Source organism: Neurospora hispaniola (assembly GCF_033458365.1).
Source record: "Neurospora hispaniola strain FGSC 10403 chromosome Unknown B0T23scaffold_9, whole genome shotgun sequence".
NCBI lineage: Eukaryota > Fungi > Ascomycota > Sordariomycetes > Sordariales > Sordariaceae > Neurospora > Neurospora hispaniola.
In genome coordinates, this window is record NW_026944414.1 from 498488 (window position 1) to 521785 (window position 23298).

Sequence of the window (23298 nt, forward strand, 5' to 3'; positions counted from 1 at the left end):
CCTTCAACCAGCGTAAAGCAATCTCTGAATTGCTCCATCCAGTCAATGTACTATCGTATTTCCAGCTCTTGAGCTCATCGTCCATATCGTCAGGGAACCACTGTCCCTGGAGGTTGGTACCAGAAAAGATGACAACGGGAGTCAACCTCTTGCCCTCAGCGGTCCCACACTCGATAATGGATACCCAAGCGGTTGCGTCGGTCGTTGTTACGTATGCCTTCTTCGTCAGGGTAGACCCAAGCACTTTGCCATCCTTAGATTCCAACTCTTGAAGACCATGTTCATCCATATTCGATATATTGGCTGGGATAATACCCTTGTCGCGAATCTGGACTTCCAGAAGGTCGAAGAACTTCGTGAAGGCTTCCCGGGTAGACCCTCTAACTCTCGCTGACTCGAGCGGCTTCGAAAGCTTGGTCTTGATATTGGGGTTGCGCTTCAGGAATCGGTCTACCCAACGGGCGCCCAGCTTGTCATAGTCGCCTCCTCTTTTCAATATCGACGACGCGAATCCTGACACCTGACGACGGTTGGGAGCACGGCCGGCCTTCTCCTCATTCAATATCCATCTGCAGATGAAGGATTCTTGCGTTGGCGATAGCTTCTGGTGGGGGATTTTGACGTCGCGTTTGGTAGGAATGCCTTTGACACGGTTGCCGAGGGTAGACCGTGGAATCCCATACTTCTTCGCTGCTGCGCGCTGGGAAAGTCCGTCGCGAATAGCCTCAAGCGCTTCTTCAATCAAAGGCGAGCTCATTGCAGTAGAAACGAACGCGATCGGGCTTGATTTGATGCAATTGTGGTTGTTGGGAGAAGCAGGGTGGTGATGTTGCATGAGGGGAAACAGCGGTGTGGATGTGGCCAGTTGAGGGGGGTGGCCAGCTGAGGGGTCAAGACTGGTAGGTTGTTGTTGGAGTGCTTGGAAATCCACAGCCCACCAGCCTTCGGCAACTTCAACCGTTGTTCAGCCCCATTCAGCGGTTCGCCCGTGGGCTCATGGGTGTCATTAAACTCATGGGTCCAGTGGAGTTCCCGAGATCTCTGGTGCACTATCCATCGGGGCGGGCAGCCCTCCATCTCATCTTCCGAGCAACTTATGCCTACCCATCCATTAGGCATCTGGCATCTGCGATCCCATCATCCCCTTCCGTTTGGACGTGATGTGGGTGTCTGGTGCGTGCCCGCGAAAACCGATTCGCAACAGGAATTGTGGGAATGCGGGCGCTTGTAGTGTAGAGTGGGTTTGGGCCTGGTGGAGGAAGGAGAAAACGCGTGAACGGTGGGCGGTCCATGGGCGGTGGTGGTGGACAAAGTGGGAGCGAAAGCGGGTTGTGTGTGGGTGGACGAACGTGATCGATGGAAAAAACCCGGACTCTCTCCATTTTTTTTTTTTCGTGGACCCTCCCGTCGCTCGGCGGTGGGGGTGGGCAGAAGGAGTCCCAGTTTTCCCCGGTGCGCCCACCGCCCCTCCCGCGCGCCGGAACGCTCCAAAAAAGTTCCCTCTCCATCCTCACTCGCTCCCGCGAACCACTTTTTAAGCGCCCCCCCCCCCCCCCTTTTTTTTTTTTTTTTTTTTTTTTTTTTTTTTTGTTCTTCTGCTCCGGCGGCCGAGCTGCTAGATCATGTAGTGTCCCACGTAGCCGTATGGATGGATGGTGCGGTGCCTGACCTCACTTGAAGCACCTTGGTACATGTATAAGGCACACCACGTCACCAAGGGACTGGGAACTTTTGGGTCCCTTCATCTTGGAGAGCAAAAAGAGGGGTTGTGGAACACCACGGGAAGGGACGTGGGCGATGTATGGAAAGATGAGGGGGGTTCTCCAAATTCCACCCCCTGCAACGTCAACTCGCATTTGTGATACGAAGCGTTGGCGTGTTTTCTCCTCGGCGACCAAAACACTTTGATAAACGGCCAACCTCCAACCAAACTCAAAGTCGGATTCCATGCCCGAGAGGAAGCCGTGACTTTGTGCTCTTTTCTTCTCGTCTCTCGCCTGACCAAACCGTTTCCGGTTAGGGCTTCTTCTTCGGCACCTAGGGGACCTCAACAAAAACTTCCCTGTTCTGATATCGGCGGCTTGGCTTTTGTCAAGGACCAGATCAGATCTTCACCAAAATTACCACGATACGACGATGCCATTACAATACCACTGCCCCCTGGTACAGCCGCGACGAGAAAGCAAAGAGATTTTCTGGAGTTTGAGTTAGGGGGGCAGGCAGTTACATGGTTACACCAAAAGACTTCAAGAGAGATTGACAAGTGTCAGAAGAAGAATGACCATTGGCCGAAAAATCGACATGCAGCACGCAAGCCAAGCGCACAAGGCAAAGAAAAAAAAATGAAAAAAAGTATCCGACACTCACAGCGACGAATAACAGCGCTAGCCACGTTGTTGAGCTACCGTAGAGCAAACCGGAGCGAGGAGGTCGGCCTGCAACAGACCGCCAAGCGGTAGTCAAGAAGACATCGGCAGCCCGGACCAGTCGGGGCCGACCTCTGCTCACGGTCAAGTGGAGCATTTCTGGCATGGACCAGGCCGCGAAGTGAAAGGCCGATGCCGCGGCATGGAGCCATGACTCGGGGAGAAATCAACAAGGCGAGCAACCCACTCGATGATGCTCATAACGAATTATGCAAAAGGTACGTTTTGCCACAAAGAGCCAACCTCCTCCGATCCCGATGATGTTGATGCTGGCGATGATGATTGTGCTAAAGATGGGGAGGGGGGTTCGGTGATTTGAAGATGATGCGAGACCGTCAGAACATACACTGTAGGAGTCCTTGTCGAGCTTATTCGCTGTTTACAAACCCTTCCAGAAGCTGTTGCGGGCGCTGCCGCTGCCGTTGCCCCTTGCCAGTGGACAGCTGCCGTCGGCAATGGCTTCCACTTAGCAGAACAGTTGACGTACGTTGCACCCGTGTGGAATACGCTCCGATGGAGCACAAAAGCTTGACAAACTCAAGACGGCGCGAAGCAGGAGAGCTTCAGATTGTAGGCTGTGAAACTCGTGAATTCTGTGGACAGCCAACGAGGCCATTGTCCTTGCACTTCACCGTTCTTCGTTGCCAGCAACAACGCCGAGTAAATGCCGTAATAGGCCACCTCCAGCAGGCTTATCACTTGCTGCATCGGCGGAATCGGCACCTTAGGTTGGGTTGACACTCTGTACACTACGTAGTGTTGGCTCGAAAGGGGGTGTGCTTGGTGTGCATTGAGCAGGTCATTGATGACCTCGAGAATCGAGCAGAAACTCTTATTGGCCTGTGTCATCGTCACGAACACTCAACAACCAGCCAACCCATTCGGTCGGGTTCCTTTTGCTCACCTTTTGGTCAGATTGTCAGGCCATTTGTTGCAGCCAGAAGCACGGTCATGACCAAGGCGTTGCGCCCTTTTTGTTCTCTCTGACGGGCCTGCGCAAATTGCATTCAACACCAATTCCTTGGATTAGAAGGGTCCCTATCTCTGACCATGCTAGTCGGCGCTTTTAACGAATTCGACGATTCGAAATTTCAATTGCAATTGCAAAAGTTGCGGCCGTGAAATCCTCGCCCGAGTTCCCTCAAACCGAGGTTGGACAATGCGTCTGTGTTAGCGTGCAGGATCCTGGCGGCGATCATCAGCCATGATTTTAAATCGCCAAGGCGGATTTCCCTTTGAGGAATCACCGCCGAAGGTGCGCAGATCCATGGTTCGCTCGCTCGTTCATTTCTACCGCGAGATGCAAAATCAGTTTTTGGTCGCAGTCGCCGTCATTTGTTGGTGTGGAAGAAACGAAACTGACCGCCAAGGGGTGCCGGGGATGCACATACATAGTATACCTTGACTGTGCAGTGATAAATTGACAGCGCAGGGTGTTTACGAAGAAGGGCCGAGGGCTTGCTTCGAGAAGGTGTCGTTACTCGTTACGGTACTGTACCGTAGGTACTCGCAGGCTTTGGGTGTCGCGGCAACGGGGATGATCACTCCGGGCTTTCTGGTTACTGTTGGCCTGTGTAACATGCCCAAAGAGGTTGGACCACGGTGCAGACGCCCCCCCCAAGATCATCCGCGTAATGATGAGCGAAGCCAGCCCGGGTGTCGGAACATTTCATTTGATGAGAAGAGTGGGAGAACAGCCAGGGACCGCCTCACCATGACAGGTCCTCAGTTGCCAGTGGAAGACACCGACAGCTTCACCACGAAACCGCCTTGATTTTGTCGTTTAATGACGCCTAGGAAGCGGTTAAGTAAAAGGGTTGGCTAGCCATGCTGCAAAGTGAAGATCTTGGTCAAGTTAGCTTGGCCTGTAAAATTGGCTGGCCATCGGTGTGTCGGCGAGGATGGTGGATGGTTCGATGATCAGTTCTTAGGGGTCTTTTGGTCCCAGATCCAAGTGCGTGTTTCAAGAGACTGAATGGCCTTGTTCTTATGAGATGGTGTCATCGTTCTACGGGTCAGCAGAAGCCATAAAAGGATGCCCTGTAGGTATGGATGGCATAACCGTTCACCGCTGATATGTTGGGTTGCTGTCAAGAGCGGATTCCGTTCCCAGCATAGCATGGCCCGTCATTTCGGAGACGAAGACGGGAAACACTGGAGCACCTCAGGCCGCCGCTGGATTGGTTTTGACCGGGGCGCAGTCTGAGGGGCATGTTGGCCCGCTTGGCCGTCCCATCATGGAGAACATGGGTGGGGAGGGGCATTTTTGATGTAGTGATTAAACTACATACATATCAGAAAACAAAACAACAAGAAATTGAAAGACGAGGGCGGTTGGCTTGCAAACAATCATCCATCATCGATTTCGTTCGGTTCACAAGAAGAGTGTGCCGCCCATTCAGGATTTCGTTAAGCTCGGGCAAAGCTCGGACAAAGTGGTGTATGCAAAGATCACGCAACTTGTTCGTCACACTAGGTACTCCGAACTCGTCCCTTCCGCTTCCGTAGGAAATTATTTGAGGTAAGTAGAGGTAGGTACGCTGGAAAGAGGCACTGCAGCAGGTATCACATATTGTGCCGACATCATAGTAGCCGTTCTTGCCTGTTCAGTGTGTGATGCAGTGCCCTCGCTGCGATGATGGGTGAGAAGATTCATTTTCGGTCGTGCATCGGCCATTTTCTTGTTGTCAAACTGGCAGGAACAACGCCAATTTATGGAAGCGACCTCCATGACTTCCAATTGGACCGTGTTCGACCGAAGGCTTCCTGTTTCTTCCTGGACCGCTGCTCCTTTGAGAAGACGGACTGCCAATGCTGATTTTTCGTAAAGTCGGCAAGCAACGGCAGGGTGGTGTAGCCATATCGGCCGATATAGGAGTGCTCACGTTGTTGTGTGTTGAGCGCTCTTTCCCAAGGTGCATATCGACTTTCCTGGAGAGGCAAGGCCATCCGTCGTCGTTCAATGCCACTCAGCTCTCGCTTTTGGGGGTCGAATCGTCCTGGTTACATTCCATCCTCTGTGTCCAGGTGGTTGGTGTGAGTGAGTAAGGCGGAACGAGTGTTCATTACGACACAGTGTTGTATCCAAGAACGCCACCAGCCTACCTTTGTGACAGGGGACCAACAGTACAACCCGGTACTTGATGATAGAAAAGGTGTGGAAGGTCGCTGGAGGTGATTTTGAGCGAAGCGAACCGCCGACCACACCTCTCGCCTGCCGCCTTTTGGAACAAAAACGACTCCTCTCACGCAGTAATGTGGCCACACAGGACGGGAATCCGGTTTAGGATACCCTATTCTCCCCTTCCGACCGGCTGATGGGAGCGTTATTCTTTGGAACGCGTGGGAGGCTCTCGGTCGTAGTGGTAAGCATTCAAATCTAGACACCCCCACAAGGGCACGTAGTGTAGCATGTAGTGTACATAGGTAGGTAGGTACCTAGTATGATGTAGCAGGTGATTGATAAGGTAGCCGTGCATCCAGATATCTGTCGCCAAGCGACCAACAAGATGGAGATTGGGTCCTTCGCGGGGCAGATGGACAGGTGGGGAAGTATTTTCAACGACACCTCAAAAGCTCTCGACCTCCGGGTAGCTTCCGTTCGTCGAGGTCGTTGCCGACCGAGGTGTGCATCTTGCGACGCAAAGCGCCTAGGTATTTTGGTACGAGACCTACCATCGCATATGGTGATGGACTGACGCTACCTACCGCAGAGACAGTTCACCACATGTGGCCCAAACACTGTAGAAGTGCAGTCATGAGCCTGACTCGTCTCCTGGAGCGACACGGTATGCTCTTTGTAACGGCTTGTCACAAATTCCGCGGCGGGCAGGACATGGCTGTGACATTCCCTTGGCGCGCAAAAGCCTGAAGCGAGAACAGCCATGTCGGGTTCGCAAGGCAATTGAGGGTTGCCAAAAACTCAACCTGCACTTTGACGATGGATGTTGTCCATCGATTGCTTTGATATTGGTCGATACTCCAACATCCAGCTCCAGCAATCGGTTTCAATCGTTTGCGGGGGGTTTCAGCCGGCTTCTAGAAGTGGAAGATGCCCCAAGATGCCCCTCATATCTCCAATTTTTTATATGTTGCACAGAATCCGCAGGAGTGGGTTCACCATCAGGACCCTCCCAGAGCCTCACACCAACCTCTGTTCTCGGATCTGCCCTGCTGCCCAGCTCTCCACAGACACCGACACACACACACACCGTTTCGACACACTGGGAGGGGGCTTGCCGCCATCCCTAACGACGCCACTGGTGCGACTCGAGACACCAGCCGGCAGCGGCTCGCCTCGCATTCCACCACATTCCCCCTCCAACGGAAAACGATGCTGGTAAGCACGCGACAGTGCTGAAGGAGGGTCTTTGGGGGGTCCTTGGGGTACGTATTGGGGAATTGGGCCCTTCAACGGTGCCCGCCTCCAACGCGAGCGGGTTGCGGCTAACGCGTCGCCGCATCGTGAACAGTGTCGCAGCAACCAGAGATCTGACTGAGGAGATCTTGCAGTAGTAATGCAAGAAAGCCTGAAACCCAACGAGCCAAAAAAGAAACCTACCTAGGTACGCAGCAGTAGTACACTACACTATCACATAGACCAATTGGTGCACTATCGTCGACGGTGAGGTGGTGAGCGATCGGGTAAACAGTCTTCCCTCCTCAGCGCCCAAGGTAACGATCAACCGCTACGTACCTACCTAACCTATCAGGCCCCTTTTTCCTGTGCTCTCTACCGGTTACAAAATGTTCAAATTCAGTGTGCCCTGTGATGGCAGGCAAGCGACGACTTGTTGTACGTAGACTTGTCGAAAAATCTCGCGGTTATTTTGATTGAGATTACCAGAAATTACCCTGCCGTCATTCATCGTCGACAATGGAGCGATACGGGCGGTACCTCCATCACAGTGCTAGCCTTTTCGCGCCGAAACCCCTCACCGTTCGGCATTTTCTGTCAACGCAGCCATTCACGGATCAAGACACAGGCAGCAGATGACAGGGATCAAAAAAATGAGACAAGGACAGGGTTCTATCTTCAGGCTCGTTTCGTTCGACTCTTGACTCGTTGATGCTGCACATCATCCCACCAATCTGCCAGGAAAAACTTCGACCCAGCCGACAGATGCATTCTTCTCTCGACTTGCAGAACAGCATCGAGTTTGTGCTTCCCGTCGCCAAAGACAATACTGCTCTTCTTTTTTTCTTTGTACAATCCGAGCTCTCGTCATGGTTTTCGAAAACCACAGCTTCGTCGGTGACATAGCAAGAGATATCTGGGTCGAAGCTGGGGCTGATGCTAATCTCTCCAGTGTTGGCTTGACTAGGGACTAGGATTCACTGAAAACTTCCGGAGATGCCAATATGCAGCAGCGGCGTTTTAGTCGCTAGCAACTAGGACGAGCTCACTTCTCATTCCGAGTGTGTACTGCGTACTGCGTACACTACATAGTACACAGTCGGTGTAGCGTACTGAAAGGTTACCGTACACAGAATTGTTCTCATAGGCAGGCCTTCCCTCTAGGCTTACAGAGAAGCCGGAGGCCGCGAACTCCGCGTACATTACAGAGATCTCGGGGCACTTCTGTTGTACCTCGCACAAACGATGCCTCGAGCAGAGGAACTTCAGTTGCGAGTGTGGGCGAACCGGATCCTCACCGCAACTTCTGCACTCTCTATTGGTTCCCCTTGTTCAGACTTGAACTGCGCAAAGGATACTTGAAAGGTATCAAACAGTCAGTCAACAAAGACAACCACAATTGCCACTCTATCAGCGAGCTATCAATGTCGCTTCACCACTGCAACTTGGTACTGGCAATGAATGAATAGGCGAACAGGGCGTCATTGCCTTCAGGGACTTCTCGGCTGTGTCCAAGTGCGCACCAGGCTAAAATCGGCGACATCAAGTCGGCAAAGTATCTAGGGTACCTGCCAAATGCCGGCCTGGCTTCTTCGCAGGAGACCTGGTCCCTGCTGGTCCAAGACGTGATGTTGACTAAGGAGTCCGACGTCTTTTGACCAGCAAATCAAGTTTGTTCCTGCTTGTCGCTGTCTTTGCCGTCGTCGATATCTCTTGGAGGAATGGATGTCCATTGCATCGGGGATCATGCTGCGAAATCCCAACTCAACATGGATTTGCTTTGCTTTCGGGAGAGGCGCAAGCGCTACTGCGGATGGTAATGCGCGGTTTTCCTCTCATCCTCCTCTTATGTTCTGCTTCAGCGAATTGGTTGCTTCTTCGCCTGCGTAGTCTATTATAATTTTACACCCCTCTCCAGCACCGCGTTGTTTGTTCTTTGGTGTTATTACGGTAACCAACATCAACTGCCTACATTACCACTGCTAACCTTCTTCCAGTGAGGTGAGCCAGCCCAGGAGAGTTTGATGCTATATTTCTATGCGCTCCTGCTTGAAGTCCACAGATCGGCGCGAGCATGACACTAAGTTCATTACTTTTCTTTTCCCTACACGCGGGACGCTCGGTAGACGGCCTTCTAGCTCCAACTGTGTTAACTTGTTGCAGCTGGCTAGTCAACACGACAGACAACCTAGAGACTCTCAAAAACCCAGGTGATAGAGTGTTCATGGAAACATTCGGATACGAACGGCGAAAAACTTCAAGACTGGGAGATCTTCAATCTTCCAACATTGTTTTTGCCGTTTAGTCAGCTACAAATTGAGCTCGTCATAGAAGCAAATGGACACTTTCTCGCAACTCGAAAACCAAACTTGCTAGAGCAGAGCGTCACGGTATGTGTAGATCTCGGACACACTGGCAGGCCCGACCTCCTATTACCACCATTTCAGCGAATCCCTCTCTCAACTGATTGAGACTTTGTCGTTGATCATCTTCCGCACTGTTGCTTCTTTGCCCGAAAACAATCGCAGCACTTGGTTTTGGGAGTGGCAGTGATAGTGCTTCGCTTGAACACAAAAGCGCTACTGACTGTGACAGTGCGGAACAATGTCTGCAGCCATTTCCCGAGGCCAGACGGAAATAACCCGCGTTTTAGACGAGACAGTACCATCTCGAATCGAAATCGAAACAATGGGCGCCACAAGAATCCGATTTCTTAACACGACGAATACACCTCCGGCTTCCAGACCAAGATAGAACACTGTGAATCCATTACTAATTGATGGCTTTGCGTAAGCCTCGACCGCAATCGAAGGGGAGAATGTGCACCTTTTGCCGCCACGGCTGACAATCCGTCTTCATCTGGCGAGCGAGGTATCGCTACGTCGTCAAAGAATGCAGATGTCACCTCCAAGGCATAATGTAGAAGGAAGTCAGGGGCGTAATAATCACAGGTGGTAACGTCGCCAAGGACGTAATTTTCGTAACTTTACAAGGATTTAAGTAGTCGCTTGAGAGGTACCGTAAGGTATAACGCGGCGCAACAGTAACGCTAAAATAGCTTGGGTATAGAAATGTTCCTTGCAACACCCGTAATCTAACCACATTCTTACACTGTGCCTCCATGAGGTCACTTTGTCAGATTCTTTCCGCCGAGGTTCACCGTCACGGTCATGTATGCATACGAGAAACCTATAAACCAGCAGTTGTCAACTCCGTGATCTCGAACGATGATGTACAGAAGAGGCCGTAGAGAGGTGAAGGGTGAAAAGCCAAAACACAACCCAACTTGCCAGCAAATAGATCGTATCCTTTCTTCGTTATTAGCTGCTAGACTGTGGTAAACCGAGTGATCAGAATGGTGCGACTGGAATTGAGTTAAACTGAAAACACACCGCGATTCCAACTGCATCTCTAGTTGTCCAGAGGCTGACTATCAATCACCAAACCTCAACTTCCCGTTGCCGTAGGAGTAGTAACACAAGGAGGTCGAGGACGCAATACATCGTGCCCAGAGTCCTTAGTCTAAGATACCAAAAGGATGGTGGTATCTTTTTCAGACTACCTTGAACACCTTTTCTTCCCTCCAGTTTTGTATGCCCCAAGTCGTTCAACAGTAGACCAGATTGAAACAGTCTGGCAGTGGATGACATTGCATGCTATCGATTGTACGTTGAATCAGACCCGGCAATTCCCGCTTCTGCTCTGTGGGATAGAACCCTCAAAAACACACTGGTTCAAGTTACAATACACCATAAAAACACCATCTCCCAATTCACACGGCGATTGCTGTGTGTGAAGTGACTGGCACTCTGTCTCTCTCTGTCTCTGTCGTTTTTTAGGTCCGCGCATGCCCGAGACGAAGGAACCCCTGTTTTCCGTGCTCGCTCTCCGACAAGTGCCTTCAATGTCCGCTTTGTGTTCGTTTCAACCACCTGGTTTCCCCCCCTTCACATTTCTGCGCTCTGTGACTTTGATCTCTCGTCCGTCGAAGCAAGAACGAGCACCAGCAGCACTGGGCCGTTCGAGCACCTTTTGCAGCAAATTCGAGTGGCGTAAAAGATGGACAAATAGCAATGATGAAGTACCAACAGCAGCAATAGCAAGTTCACAAGATTTCATACAGCGGAAAGGTGCGGACATTCGATTCACAAGTCGCCATCTCGTAGGTAATGTAGATGCCCAGATCTTTTATTTCCTGTCACAATCAGTACTATCTGGTGGAGGGTCTGTGACAATATTCCGCTGGAATTCCTGGACCCCCACCGCAGGATACGTACCTCAGCTGCGCTATGTTTGTGATTGGATTTGACGGGCTACGCAAGACCCACCGTCTCCACTCATGCGATTCCCCCCTTCGCAGCTTCACCAGCGCACAGGCAGGGCCAAGCACATTGCTTGTACCTTGTACTTCTCAGAGTGACGCTGGCTTCCTTCCAAAATACAAAAAGGGTGACCGGCAGCGGCACCTACAAAAAGCGAAGGCTCCACTTCTGTCCTCCGCCCATTTTTTTTCTCTCCACCTACCAATCTTTTTTCCTTTTGAGCCTCAACCCAAAGTTCAGGCTTAGGGCATTCTCCACCTCTACGTGTGTGTACTCCTCCAACAAGCTCGTCGCCGGCATCGACCACGATACTGGATCACAGCTTCACCTCCCACCGCCGCACACGATTTCCCTCCCCAGCGGCCTGTCGCACCACCAAAACCAGCCTTGTAGCGTCGTCGCATTACTGTCAAGAAGGGTCCCGTCCACCTGTATTGTCAGACTTTTACCGACAACGGGCTCGAGTGCATCATCGGGCAAACAAGCGCAACGCAGGTCCTTTTTCCTTGCCTTGCTACCCAATTCTGAGCCATTGGTCTTCAGGAGCTTCTCCAGCCAACGCGCCTTCAGTTGAAGAAGATCAAGACCGGGACAAAGAGTCGCCAGAAGAATCCTATTCGCGCCCCCGTTGCCGAATGGTTTTTTCTGTGCTCGCTGCTTCAGGGTAATTTTCGAGCCGGATTATGGAAGGTTTGCCGCACTACTCGACGAATGTCATAAACACGTCGGCAGCTTCATACAACCCTTCGCCTTCAGCCATTTCTCCGCACCAGCTCCAGCAGCAACAACAACAGCAACAACAACAACAACAACAATCCACCGCGACTGCCCCCCCGCAGACACTGCCTCCTCTCCAGCCCAGCAACACGGTCATGCAGCAACCTCCCTCCTACGGCAGCTACCCTCACACCCCGAGAACTGCAACCCCCAACACGCCTGCTTCCACTAGCAACATGGCCAGCTATCCTCCCCCTCCCCCCAACGGCGCTGGCCGCGGCGCTGGCTATCCCATGATGGGCAGCAACCCGTATCCCCAGCAGTCCTACGCGACATCTTCGGCCATGATGCCCCAGTCCACCACCGCCGCCTCGCATCCCCAGCCCATTGCCCCGGCCCCGTCCCCGGCTAACGGCCGTGTACCCCCGGTGCTCCGCCCGATGCCCGCTGGTGGAGTCATGCAGCCCGGCATGAACTCTCCCTACGGCCAGAGTCCACTCATTGCCGCTCAAGCGTCAATGCTTCCCGAGGGCGACCAACCTACCCACGTGGTTGGGTCTCAGGGACGTCGCGGCATTCTTCCTAGTGCGCCTGGAAAGCCCGCCGCTCCGGCTGCCGGCAGCGCGTCTGCTAAGAACCAGATTCCCCAGAAGGATGCCGATGGCAAGTTCCCTTGCCCGCACTGCACAAAAACCTACCTCCATGCCAAGCACCTCAAGAGGCATCTTCTCCGCCGTAAGTTTCATTTCCCAAAGCTCTTTGCTCCTAGCCATTGGGTGGTCAGGATTCTGACAATTGAGCAGACACCGGCGACCGCCCCTATATGTGTGTCTTGTGCCGTGATACCTTCTCGAGAAGTGATATCTTGAAGCGCCATTTTATCAAGTGCTCCGTCCGTCGCGGCAACCCCACTGGCGCCAGCCATTTGTCGCACCCCCAGGCCCATGTCAAGAAGAACGCGCAGGCTCAACAAAAGGCTATGGGTGAGGGAGGCGATGTAAATCACATGAACGGTATGGGCAACATGACCGCTGACGGCATGGTCCACCCTTTTGGCCTCATCCCCACCTCCGATAGCATGAACAACATGGGCAACAACCAGGATCAACTGTCGAGATCCAGCAGCATCAATAGGATTGACGACGCGAATCGCGACAGGAGAAGCATGACTGGTTCCGTTATGGGCGGTACCACTCGTGGAGGCAGCTTCGATCAGACTTACAACGGTCAGGAGGTTAGCAACAACATGACTGCCAACATCAACCCCCAACTTGCCAACTACAGCATGCCCCAGCAGCAGAATGGCATGCAGATGTTTGGTGGATCGGGCGGTACCGATTGGTCCCAGATGTTCCAGAATGGTGCGCAACCCCACACCCCACCTACATATTGTGTGTTCTGAGCTAATGGTGTGGTCCAGGTCCCGAACGCAATCAAACCCGTGCTTAGGAAACGCCGGTCAAAAGCGAGGAAGCCGAGCAGGAGGAATGTTTGACGACAATCGACTCGATCCGCCCCTCGTTCCCCCCGTCGGAGTGAACTGGCTAGCCAATAGCCCCCATCAACAAAATAAACAAAACCAACAAAACCCTTTAGTAACCTGGCCAGATACCTCCGGCACCGCCATGATATCCGATCAACTAGCATTATATAGCAGTGTTTTCGGGTTCGATAATATTCGCGAGCGTTGCTCGCATCACAAACCAGTCCCCATGAATCCTCACGTTTTGCGTATTGGATGTCATACGTTGGCGTTGTAACGGCGTGTGCTGATCAGCCATGTGCTGTTCACTGTCGCCCTACAAGCCAATACTCGTCAGGTCTCGAGATCGATGGTGGGTTGGAGCCCTGATGGGTAAGGTACCCGAGGCGTGGCTTAGAGTCTTTCCGAGTGTCTCGCTGAGTCGCGGAAGACTCACGAACCTGGCCTTGCGGACCTAAGCGTGTTGTGATTGGGAGCACCTAACTGGAGTTTGAGAGGCACCGCGATCCACTATACCTGTCTGGTATATGTATAAGCCTCTGGCATGAAGAGAAGACCCAAAAAAATGAAGTGAATACCAAGCATCCCAGGACCGCCTTTTGTGTACATCGTCAATTCCATGGACTCGATTATGTGGCCAAATCATTACCTGCTTTTTCTGGATGAACTGGATCGGCCAACCCGACGACTTCGCATCATGTTTGACATTTCCGGTCCCTTGGTTCCTGGCGCTGTTCCGGCACTGACCCTCAGTTCGATGTTCCGGATTTTATTTGCCCTGGTTCACACAATACGCAACTGACAATACCGCGGTGCTTTCTCATCTTGACATAGGACTAACACTGCGGTTCCCAAACAGATGGGATTCCAATCGCTTTTACGAGGTTGTCACCAAACGTCTTTGAGACTCTACCCGTTGGAGACTGTACTGGTACGCCTGGGTGAGCAGCGAAACAGAGTCAGCAACCCTCCAAAGCCGCGAATGTGTCCAGCACGGCACGAATTCTTGGTTCGATGGACCGGTCGATGCAGCTTTTAGGTTGCTGTCCAGACTTGTTTGGGCTGACTTGGGCAACGTGGAAACCAATCAGACGACGGCATCATTTTTGATTCATCACCAAACGGTTTCCCATTTTCCAAACAGGGCCTCAACGACCGACGCAAAAAGCTAGTCGATCGATACATGACATTCAAGATTATGGTGGCGGTTACGGCCAATGGAGGATCCGGCCACGACAGGTGTACCTTTTTACGAGAGGTTTCAGCGATTGGTCAGCAACATCACCCGAGACATCCCGCGGAACATCGGGTACTGGGTACAATGCAACTCTTCAGACAAGCGACAAGCTTACGAGGAAGGCGAGTTGAGCCGTCAGATATTACCCAACTTTAGGTCTGCTTCGATCATGCGGTCGGTTACAAAGGAAGGGGAAAAAAAAAAAAAGAACAGATGGGGGATGGCAAGTAAGGTTGATGCACCAAAAATACGTTCCAACATCCAACAGCAAGCAGTCTTGCATCAATGGCGTCATGACTTTTCGGGTTGTTTTTCATTTTTACAGTTTTCCTTTACAGGACTCGCACGCTTTTCTCTTATCACAGACTGCCTCCCATAGGCGTTGTCAGTGACAAGAGTGGCTGCTATGGGTCAGTTGGCTTGTGTTTTCTTTTCATCTTGTTTTATTTTTATTTTACCTGGGGTTTGTTGGCCTTTGCTGCCTTAACCATGAGCACCGAGCTCGGGGATTTTCAGGGTTAGGTTGGTCGATTGTGTCGTGTTGCGTTGTGTTGCGTTTGGTGAAACGAACTGATAGATTTCTGTTACATTTTTTTGTCGGCTTTGCATTCTAGAAGAGAAGAGAAGAGGCTCTCCCGACCACCCACATTGGCAAAATGGCGAGCATAGACAGGCACAGGACAGGAGACAGAAAGAAGAAAGGGAAAGAAAAAACGGAACAACAGGAGGCAGGCAAAAAGGCAATGTAAAGCAGGGGGGAAGGGACGGGATTTCCACCTTCTCCCCAGGGAAGGAAAAGCACGGAGCAACAACAAGCGGCAGCATTTGGAGGGGGTACGGTTACGGTTCGCATACAGGTACCTCCTCGTGTCTCTATCAACATGGTTCCGGCGTTGTTCCATTGTCTTTTTTTTCTTTCTCAGCATTAAACTCATCTTGCAATCGCCTCTGTTAAGTACACGATGAACAGATGGCATTGCATGATGACGGTCTTCGGTCTTCATGGTCACCCGGTGTCTTTTGGGCTGGTTCAAGGGAAGAGTTACACAAAAAAAGGGAATGGGGCTGGGAAAAGGGGGGAAAAGGTAGGCAGCGGGGCATAGGAGAGGGGAGGGAAGAAAAGGAAAGGGAAAGGGAAAGGGAAAGGGAAAATGTGGTGAATACATGAAAGGGAAAAGGAATATCGGGGGAGAGAGGGTGAAGGGATGGGGATTTGAATGTACCATCTAGGCTGTTTGATGGATGGCATGGTCGAGGGAAGTTGTGTCTATAGATAGTAGAGTTAGATGGTACATGAGAATGGCAGTGGAGAGTGTTGATGCAAGCATATCTACCTATACTTGGATGAAGCACGTGGCTGTCTGTGATTGTAAGCTCGTTCTCGTGTCTCGAACCTTTTCGAATCCCATGGTGAAAATTTCCATACACTACGTAGACATGAGTTGATCATGCCCGCAGGTTAGATAATCATACGGCTAGATGGCAATGTGAACTGACAAGACAATCCAGACAATCATAAGAGGCACCCGATAGCAACTCGACCATTAACACACTTCTTATTCATCTCATCCCCATCCCGTCTGAGCACCTATGTCAAGTTGTTGCACACATTCTCTTTTGGCAGGGTACGTAATGTAGTCATTAAGCAAACTTGAACCGAACCGACCAAGTTCCACTGACAAAGAGTCCAATCCAGAATCTACCTCAGATACCTCAATCAACGGGACGATGGGTATTCATTCCCTATCTAGCATACTCTCCTTATTCAACTTAGATTTCTTTCACTGGATGCTTTTGCCCATTAAACGTAAAAATCTTTGAAACGCGGAGACATTTCGAGATAATCGTACTACTACCCGGCGATCAAATAGGTAGTGAGTTGTAGTGTGTTTCGAAAAAAAAGGCCGGTCAGGGTTGATTAAAAATCCCCGGTCGCTGAGAAGAAAAGGAGTGACTAGAGGTACCCGGATATTGAGTACTGCAGACGGGACTGAGTGGAGGGGTAACTAAAAGGAAAGAAGGAAGGAAGGAAGGAAGGAAGGAAGGAAACAGGCTACCCAGACACTGAGTGATCACTGTAGAGTACAAGTTTAACCAAAAGGAAGGAAGGAACGAAACGAACGAGCGAACGAGCGAACCGGACCGTCTCTACCTCTACCTCCACCTCCAGCTTTACCTCTGCAAAAAGGACTACACGTATCTACCTGTCTCTAGTAGCGACGGCGAGGTTACTTGATCTGTACTCACTTACTTACTTATGCTCCCCTACTGAACCGCACACACACTACACGCACGCACGTAGCCAGAACCGCAGGACTCAATAAAGATTCGGTTTATTCGTTCCGTATGGAGAGGTCTCTATGTCAATATCTGTTTACCTACCTACCTGCCTACCTGCCTGCCTACCTGCCTGCCTGCCTGTTCGTAGAACCTGTCCGTAGGTAGAACCTGATACCAACCTAACATCGTCCCCTTAGCTCAAAACTTCTACGAGTTTCTGTAACGGTAGTGCCTATGCTAGTCTAGTGTCTGGAAATGGCACGACCCTTCCCTTCCGGTGCGTGTTGTAGTAAAACTGTTTAGTTGCCTAGCTATCAATAAGGACATCCGCTTCGCCGGGTTTGTACACTGAGCTTTGAAGTAGGTATCTACCTAGGGACGTATGGAGGACCTGTTGGTAAGCCAGATGTTGATTGATACGAGGAAGAAAAAAGAATGTGTTTTGGTTGGAATGGTGTGACGAAAATAGGACTGTTGAGGTAAGCACCTTATGTACGTATATCTTTGATCTCGATTGAATGTAGTTTTTTGTTGTGTTATGGAGCTGGTACAGGAGAGAGAACCAAGTCACGGTTGTCTAGAAACAAAGCAACTGTTTGAAGGAGTTTGTTTGTATCATGTACGAAAGTTTGATCATCGCCATGTAAAAGGTGAATTCAAGAAGCTCTCATGTGGAAGACAGATGGCTCATTGTTAGTATAAGTGGCTTGGAGATTGGGCAAGTTGGTTGTTCTAGTCTGAAAGTGGAATATTTCCAGGACGTAAGGGATAGTCCACTCAACTCGAACTTTCTTAGTCTTCAAGCTAACTCGTATGTTATTCTTCCCTATGAACAAGCAAATACATGACTGGTAGTGCTGCCTTAACCCGACCGCTAACTTGGGTCATACGCATATAAACAAGTAGAGAGAAGTGGTTTGTGCTTCGAATCATTAGTGAGGTGGCTTGCTTATATCTCTTCCTGACTGGTACAGGTGCTGCTGCTTTGTTTTTGCTTTTGTTTTGCTGCTGTTGTTGCCATGGACATCCGTAGCTCAACTGGCTCCCGCTTTCTGTTCCGTCCATTGTTGGATGTTCCACTCATCGATCTTTCGGTGTCGGCGGAAGATGAAGTCCTGTCATCCATCCATCCATCCATGCTCCTTCGATATCCATTCTCCCACTTTCGCTAAGCCCTTCTTCTTTTTTCAAAGTCCAAGACTTCAAGAAGAAAGTATCCATCATTAGGTTCCGGCGGTGGCATCAATCAATCGATGTGTCCTCTCTTCACATGAGCGTCACCATCCCCATCACCCCAACTTCACTCCCAGGCGTGTGAAATCATTTCTCAGCCCTGACAACTTTCTCAACCTCCTTCTCGACCTCGATAATCCGAGGCTTGTACCTCTCCAGCGCCCTGCGATCCTCTTCGGTGGGAGTATAGCCGAGCTTTTCTTCGGCCTTGTCAGACAGCTTGAGGCCGATGAGGCCCCAGAGGGTGAATGCGATGCCGACGCCGAGGCGGGCGCGTGGGGAGAGGTTGCGGTAGGTTCTGGGTCATGGTTAGGATTGGTGGATTTATAGTCTCAAAGAGAAGGGTAAAGGATCGCATTGATGACATGACATGACATGTGGGTGGTGTAAGTGGTGATGGGTCAACGAGTTCTGTTGATGAAGAACACTCACTGGAGGACCATGATCTCGGGCGAAAGAATGACAATACCAATCACTTGAGAATGGAATGAGAGAGTCAGTGTCGGAGTGAAGAGAGAGTGTTGACCTTCTGTCGTTGGATGAAAGCTATCATTGGTAGCAATAGCGTCAAGTTCACTTTAAGTAAACAGCATACTGCCCTATGATTGGTCAAGAAAGCAACTGGACGTTGAGGTTATAGTCAAGTTTAACCTTGTTTGTATTAGACGTGGATATCTAGCGGCTACTACCCGTGCTTGCCGCCAATTCATCCGGCAATTCGCTGTCCGGACCGAGCAAATGGGACCGGACCAATGGCGGTTCGTTGGTGACACGAACGGGGGACCAAGCTCGGACCCACCTAAATTTTGCGGTGCCAAAGGCCGTGGAGCGAGAGTTACTGCCGTCCCCGGAGCCGCACCGCAGTCCGCACCGCCGCGCCCACGATTGACCACTGCGACTCGGAGACGACGGTGCATACGGAGTAGCGGGCATTGGGTCGGCGCACTTTCACCAACCACCACCACCACCACCACCACCACATATACCACAACCGTCCGCCATGGCCTCACCAGCCGCCCTCCGGCCCTCCATGGGCGCCATTATGCAGACCTGCCGCTCGGCCGCAACAGCACCCAAGGTCGCCGTCGCCGTCCCGGTCAGGGCACTTTCGACCTCGGCTGCCCTCCTCAAGCGCCACAAATACCCGACCGCCCGCGTGACCCGCGATAACTCCAAGCAGCGTGGCGAGTCTGCGCTGCGCAAGTCCGGCACGCGCTGGAAGCTCTCCGTCTCCGACGAACCCCTTCCCGAGCCCGTCCCGCGCGAGGAGCTGCCCCCGATCCAAGTCGACGAGAACCACGGCCTCTGGGACTTCTTTTACGACCGCGAGACCGTCGCCATGGCCCCCCTCGAGCACACCAAGCACGGCCGCGCCTGGACCGTTTCCGAGCTGCGCAAGAAGTCGTGGGACGACCTGCACCGGCTATGGTGGGTCTGCGTCAAGGAGCGCAACCGCATTGCGACGGCGAACTGGGAGCGCACAAAGAGCGAGTTGGGTTTCGGTCTTGCTGAGGCCAATGAGCGTGACCGCAATGTAGGTGGATGACACAGGAAGGATCAATGGGTTACAGCAGCTGACACTAGTTCTTCTTTGATTTTTCTAGGTCAAGCAAACGATGCGCGGAATCAAGCATGTGCTCACCGAGCGCTTCTATGCTTGGGAGGATGCGGTCAAGTTGGCCGAGCAGGACCCGGAAATCGACCTGTCCAACCCCGAGAACCCCTACACGCCTAGCACATTCCTCGAGGCGGAAGAGACGGCGGAGGGCGCCGAGGCCAGCGAGGCGCAATCCACCACAGAAACCGACCCAACAACGATACCATCATCCAAGTCCCAAGCCGAAGCCCCCAGGGTATGAAGAGAGGGAAGCGGTCCCAAATGAACCAGACGGGCGAACGGTCGTGAAGGTACCCTTGCGGTAAGAGGACGAGGGGGGAAAACAGTCACGATACCCGTTTTCCAAAAACAAACCACCACACATTTGCAACCTGTATCGATAGTGTAACGAGCATCATATGTGTTCACTGTACAACAGCCAAATTCAACCCGGACAGGCCATGTTTCTAAAGAGGGAAGGACATGGGCCAGGGAGATTTTCATGAAGAAGCCAACGAAGCAAAAACAAAAAGCCCCATGGGGTTCATGGGAATGGGTGTCCAATATGGATTAGGCGGTCCCTGGTGAATAGTGATGGGCCGAACAACCGAGATCTGGGGTGCGTGAATCTCTGTATACCAACATCTCGCTTAGGACATGTCTAGATTTCCATGGTAGCTGGGGAGATCATCATCGGCGCCAACCTGAACAGGCGAGACCATGGAGAGGTCAGGAGGAAGGGCACGGCGGGATAGACGAGACAAAGCTCGTTTCCAAGTCCAATTTTTAGATACAAAATGGCGAGTGGTAGTGTACATATATCAGAATGATATATATATATATATATATGGATCTCTATATATACATATCAATTATCGTTGCGGGGACCAGATGAAGCAAGCCAGGGTTCTTTTCATCAGATCAGTGAACGGTCTTCATGTCTTTGAACATCAAATCATTAGCGAGCCCGAGTCCCACCAAGGGGGACATTAGGGGGACATTACTTTCTTGGCTCCGGTCTAGCTCAAAGAAGCTCAAAGCGGGGTCCCGTTCCCGCCCCTCATTGTAAGACTCCCCCACTTCCTACCACGACAGTGACGAACCAGAGGCCGGCAGCAAGAAGCCTGGGAGCCTGGGCTGGGCTAGGAGAGACCGCCTACGAGACCGCCCACCCAAACAGGAGCCCCGAGGAGACACGACCATGCATTGGACATGCCCCCTACTTTCATCAGAGAGGTGTCTGTTTGTCTCTCAATGGTTTTGAATGGTGGTTGAAGATTGACAGCCTGGCGACGATGGACATGATCAGAGCAAACTCAATGGATGGAGTGCCAGACGGAGACCTGACCTGGACCCATGGCTGACAGCTTCCTGCACCTGCACACCGTACTTGCAACAGGTGGAAGCTGCTGTCAGTCGCAGGGCGGTGCCAGCAATGCAGCGTGTGCAGGCAGTGGCAGCCCGTCGTCCCTTGTCCCCTACCTAGTAACCACCCAGGTATGGACACTAACGTGACAGACCGACGGGACGCCGCCTCCTGTCAGTTGTCCAGTCCAGTCCACGACGAAAGTCCACCAGCCAGTCCACTGTCTCTGTCCCTGGTCGTCCATCATCTCTCTCTGGCGGGCTACTTACCCCCATTTAGTATCAAGTGATCCGCCTTCAACTTCGTTCCTTCTTCCCCGTCCCATTCTTCTTTTTCTGCTTCTTCCATTCTCCGTCGTCGTGTGTTTAGCCTGCTTGCTATATACCACCTACCTGCCTACTACCTACTCTCACCACCACCACCCCCCACCACCCCCCTCTAATCCAAACACAAGCTTCCTACTACCTGTAGCTTGTTGCTTATAGCTTGCAGACCGCAAGACCGCCGACTCACCACAACAACAACCACAACTAATACTATCAACACCACAACCATGGCCGACGAGATCGCCAAGGAGTACGATGTCATTGTGCTGGGCACTGGCTTGACCGAGTGTATTCTCTCGGGTGTTCTCAGTGTCAAGGGAAAGAAGGTCCTCCACATCGACCGCAACGACCACTACGGCGGGTTCGTACTCCCCCCCTTCAACCCCCTATCGAACCATGAACGGAAGCTAACACGACTCTTTGCGCAGTGAGGCGGCGTCGGTTAACCTCGAGACGCTCTTCAAGAAGTATGGCAACTTTGCCGCCGGTACCGAGCCCTGGAAGGAATACGGTCGCCCCAACGACTGGAACATCGACCTTGTTCCCAAGTTCCTCATGTCCTCGGGCGAGCTCACCAACATTCTTGTCTCCACCGATGTTACCCGTTACCTCGAGTTCAAGCAGGTTGCCGGCAGCTACGTACAGCAGGGTGCTGGTTCCAAGGCCACCATCGCCAAGGTCCCCTCAGATGCCGCCGAGGCGTTGCGCTCGCCCCTCATGGGCATCTTTGAGAAGCGCCGCATGAAGAGCTTCATTGAGTGGGTTGGCGAGTTCGACCCCAAGGACCCCGCCACACACAAGGGTAAGTTTGGCCAACAACACACTTGCTGTCATGTTGTATTGTTCATAAGCGCTAACTAGGGGGCACTTGCAGGTCTCGACATGGCCACCTGCACCATGAAGGACGTCTTTGAGAAGTTCAGCCTCGAGGCCGGCACCAAGGACTTTGTCGGCCACGCCATGGCCCTCTACCTCAACGACAACTACCTCGATACCCCTGGCGCCGCCCCTGAGACCATCGAGCGCATCCGCCTTTACGGCCAGTCCGTCGCCCGCTACGGCAAGTCGCCATATATCTACCCTCTCTACGGCCTCGGCGAGCTTCCCCAGGGTTTCGCCCGTCTGTCCGCCATCTACGGCGGTACCTACATGCTCAACACCAACGTTGACGAGCTCGTCTACGAGAACGGCAAGGCCGTCGGCATCAAGGCCACCATGACGGGTGTCGAGCCCGAGATGAAGTTCGAGACCCGCGCCAAGATGATCCTCGGCGACCCCAGCTACTTCCCCGACAAGGTCAAGGTTGTCGGCCACGTCCTCCGCGCCATCTGCATTCTCAAGCACCCCCTTGCTAGCACCAACGACGCCGATTCGTGCCAGTTGATCATTCCCCAGTCGCAGGTGGGCCGCAAGAACGGTAAGTTTTGCGTCACAAGCATGATAACCCAAACAGATTCACTAATAAAGGGCTGTGCAGATATCTACATTGCTTGCGTCTCCTCGGCGCACAACGTCTGCCCCAAGGGCTACTGGATCGCCATTGTCTCGACCATTGCCGAGACTTCTGCGAACCACCACCTCGAGCTCGCCCCTGGTATCGAGCGCCTCGGCAAGATCGAGGAGCAGTTCATGGTATGTTTTCTTTTTGTTTCCCCCCGTCATTCTTGCCTACCTACCTTCTAGAAAGATAACTAACGCAATTTTCACCACAAACAGGGTCCCCCCATTCCCCTCTATGAGCCCCTCGAGGACGGCCGCAACGACAACATCTTCATCTCCAAGAGCTACGACGCCACCAGCCACTTTGAGACCTCGACAGAGGACGTCAAGGACATCTACCGCCGGTGCGCGGGCGAGGAGCTTGTTGTTGAAGGTTTGAGGGAGGGTATCCAGATGTCGCAGGAGTAAACAATGGACGACAGTGACATAAAGGGATATATGGATATGGATTAAG

General features: G+C 52.1%; 8 protein-coding genes across 8 annotated transcripts; 4 read left to right on the forward strand and 4 right to left on the reverse strand.

The window, feature by feature from the left end:
• Positions 1-2963: 2963 nt before the first annotated feature.
• On the reverse strand, positions 2964-3275 carry B0T23DRAFT_407960 (uncharacterized protein; the record flags this gene model as incomplete). Its single annotated transcript, XM_062839249.1, has 1 exon — positions 2964-3275. The coding sequence occupies one exon, from the start codon at positions 3273-3275 to the stop codon at positions 2964-2966; it is 312 nt and encodes a 103-aa protein (XP_062688634.1).
• A 418-nt stretch (positions 3276-3693) lies between these two features.
• Positions 3694-4200, forward strand: B0T23DRAFT_407961 (uncharacterized protein; the record flags this gene model as incomplete). Its single annotated transcript, XM_062839250.1, has 3 exons — positions 3694-3767; positions 3840-3925; positions 4049-4200. The coding sequence occupies 3 exons, from the start codon at positions 3694-3696 to the stop codon at positions 4198-4200; spliced, it is 312 nt and encodes a 103-aa protein (XP_062688635.1).
• A 4377-nt stretch (positions 4201-8577) lies between these two features.
• On the reverse strand, positions 8578-9015 carry B0T23DRAFT_389065 (uncharacterized protein; the record flags this gene model as incomplete). Its single annotated transcript, XM_062837786.1, has 1 exon — positions 8578-9015. A coding segment is annotated over exon 1 (253 nt), but the record flags the coding sequence as incomplete, so codon positions are not given.
• A 2555-nt stretch (positions 9016-11570) lies between these two features.
• Positions 11571-13515, forward strand: B0T23DRAFT_240895 (uncharacterized protein). The gene is made up of 3 exons (XM_062834035.1): positions 11571-12557; positions 12626-13183; positions 13243-13515. The coding sequence occupies exons 1-3, from the start codon at positions 11789-11791 to the stop codon at positions 13269-13271; spliced, it is 1356 nt and encodes a 451-aa protein (XP_062688637.1). The 5' UTR covers positions 11571-11788; the 3' UTR covers positions 13272-13515.
• A 1508-nt stretch (positions 13516-15023) lies between these two features.
• On the reverse strand, positions 15024-15900 carry B0T23DRAFT_240888 (uncharacterized protein). Its single transcript, XM_062834034.1, has 3 exons — positions 15877-15900; positions 15693-15809; positions 15024-15602 (listed from the first exon to the last, which is right to left on the reverse strand). Exons 2-3 carry the CDS (start codon positions 15766-15768, stop codon positions 15127-15129), a joined length of 552 nt encoding a protein of 183 aa, XP_062688638.1. The 5' UTR covers positions 15769-15809; positions 15877-15900; the 3' UTR covers positions 15024-15126.
• Positions 15901-18142: 2242 nt separating this feature from the next.
• On the reverse strand, positions 18143-18498 carry B0T23DRAFT_432462 (uncharacterized protein; the record flags this gene model as incomplete). The annotated part of the gene is made up of 2 exons (XM_062840381.1): positions 18143-18353; positions 18488-18498. 2 exons carry the CDS (start codon positions 18496-18498, stop codon positions 18143-18145), a joined length of 222 nt encoding a protein of 73 aa, XP_062688639.1.
• Positions 18499-18783: 285 nt separating this feature from the next.
• B0T23DRAFT_240956 (mitochondrial 39-S ribosomal protein L47 (MRP-L47)-domain-containing protein) lies at positions 18784-20143 on the forward strand. The gene is made up of 2 exons (XM_062834036.1): positions 18784-19589; positions 19660-20143. The coding sequence occupies exons 1-2, from the start codon at positions 19056-19058 to the stop codon at positions 19912-19914; spliced, it is 789 nt and encodes a 262-aa protein (XP_062688640.1). The 5' UTR covers positions 18784-19055; the 3' UTR covers positions 19915-20143.
• Positions 20144-21571: 1428 nt separating this feature from the next.
• On the forward strand, positions 21572-23252 carry B0T23DRAFT_325607 (rab GDP-dissociation inhibitor; the record flags this gene model as incomplete). The annotated part of the gene is made up of 5 exons (XM_062835521.1): positions 21572-21705; positions 21773-22146; positions 22219-22761; positions 22822-22976; positions 23061-23252. The coding sequence occupies 5 exons, from the start codon at positions 21572-21574 to the stop codon at positions 23250-23252; spliced, it is 1398 nt and encodes a 465-aa protein (XP_062688641.1).
• Positions 23253-23298: the final 46 nt, after the last annotated feature.

Coding starts and splice junctions, on each gene's coding strand:
- B0T23DRAFT_240888 (XM_062834034.1), bottom strand. CDS start 15,768: ATGGTACATTCAAATCCCCATCCCTTCACCCTCTCTCCCCCGATATTC. Junction 15,603..15,692: donor TTTCATGTATTCACCACATT/TTCCCTTTCCCT, acceptor TTCCCAGCCCCA/TTCCCTTTTTTTGTGTAACT.
- B0T23DRAFT_240895 (XM_062834035.1), top strand. CDS start 11,789: ATGGAAGGTTTGCCGCACTACTCGACGAATGTCATAAACACGTCGGCA. Junction 12,558..12,625: donor CAAGAGGCATCTTCTCCGCC/GTAAGTTTCATT, acceptor ACAATTGAGCAG/ACACCGGCGACCGCCCCTAT. Junction 13,184..13,242: donor GTCCCAGATGTTCCAGAATG/GTGCGCAACCCC, acceptor GGTGTGGTCCAG/GTCCCGAACGCAATCAAACC.
- B0T23DRAFT_240956 (XM_062834036.1), top strand. CDS start 19,056: ATGGCCTCACCAGCCGCCCTCCGGCCCTCCATGGGCGCCATTATGCAG. Junction 19,590..19,659: donor CCAATGAGCGTGACCGCAAT/GTAGGTGGATGA, acceptor TGATTTTTCTAG/GTCAAGCAAACGATGCGCGG.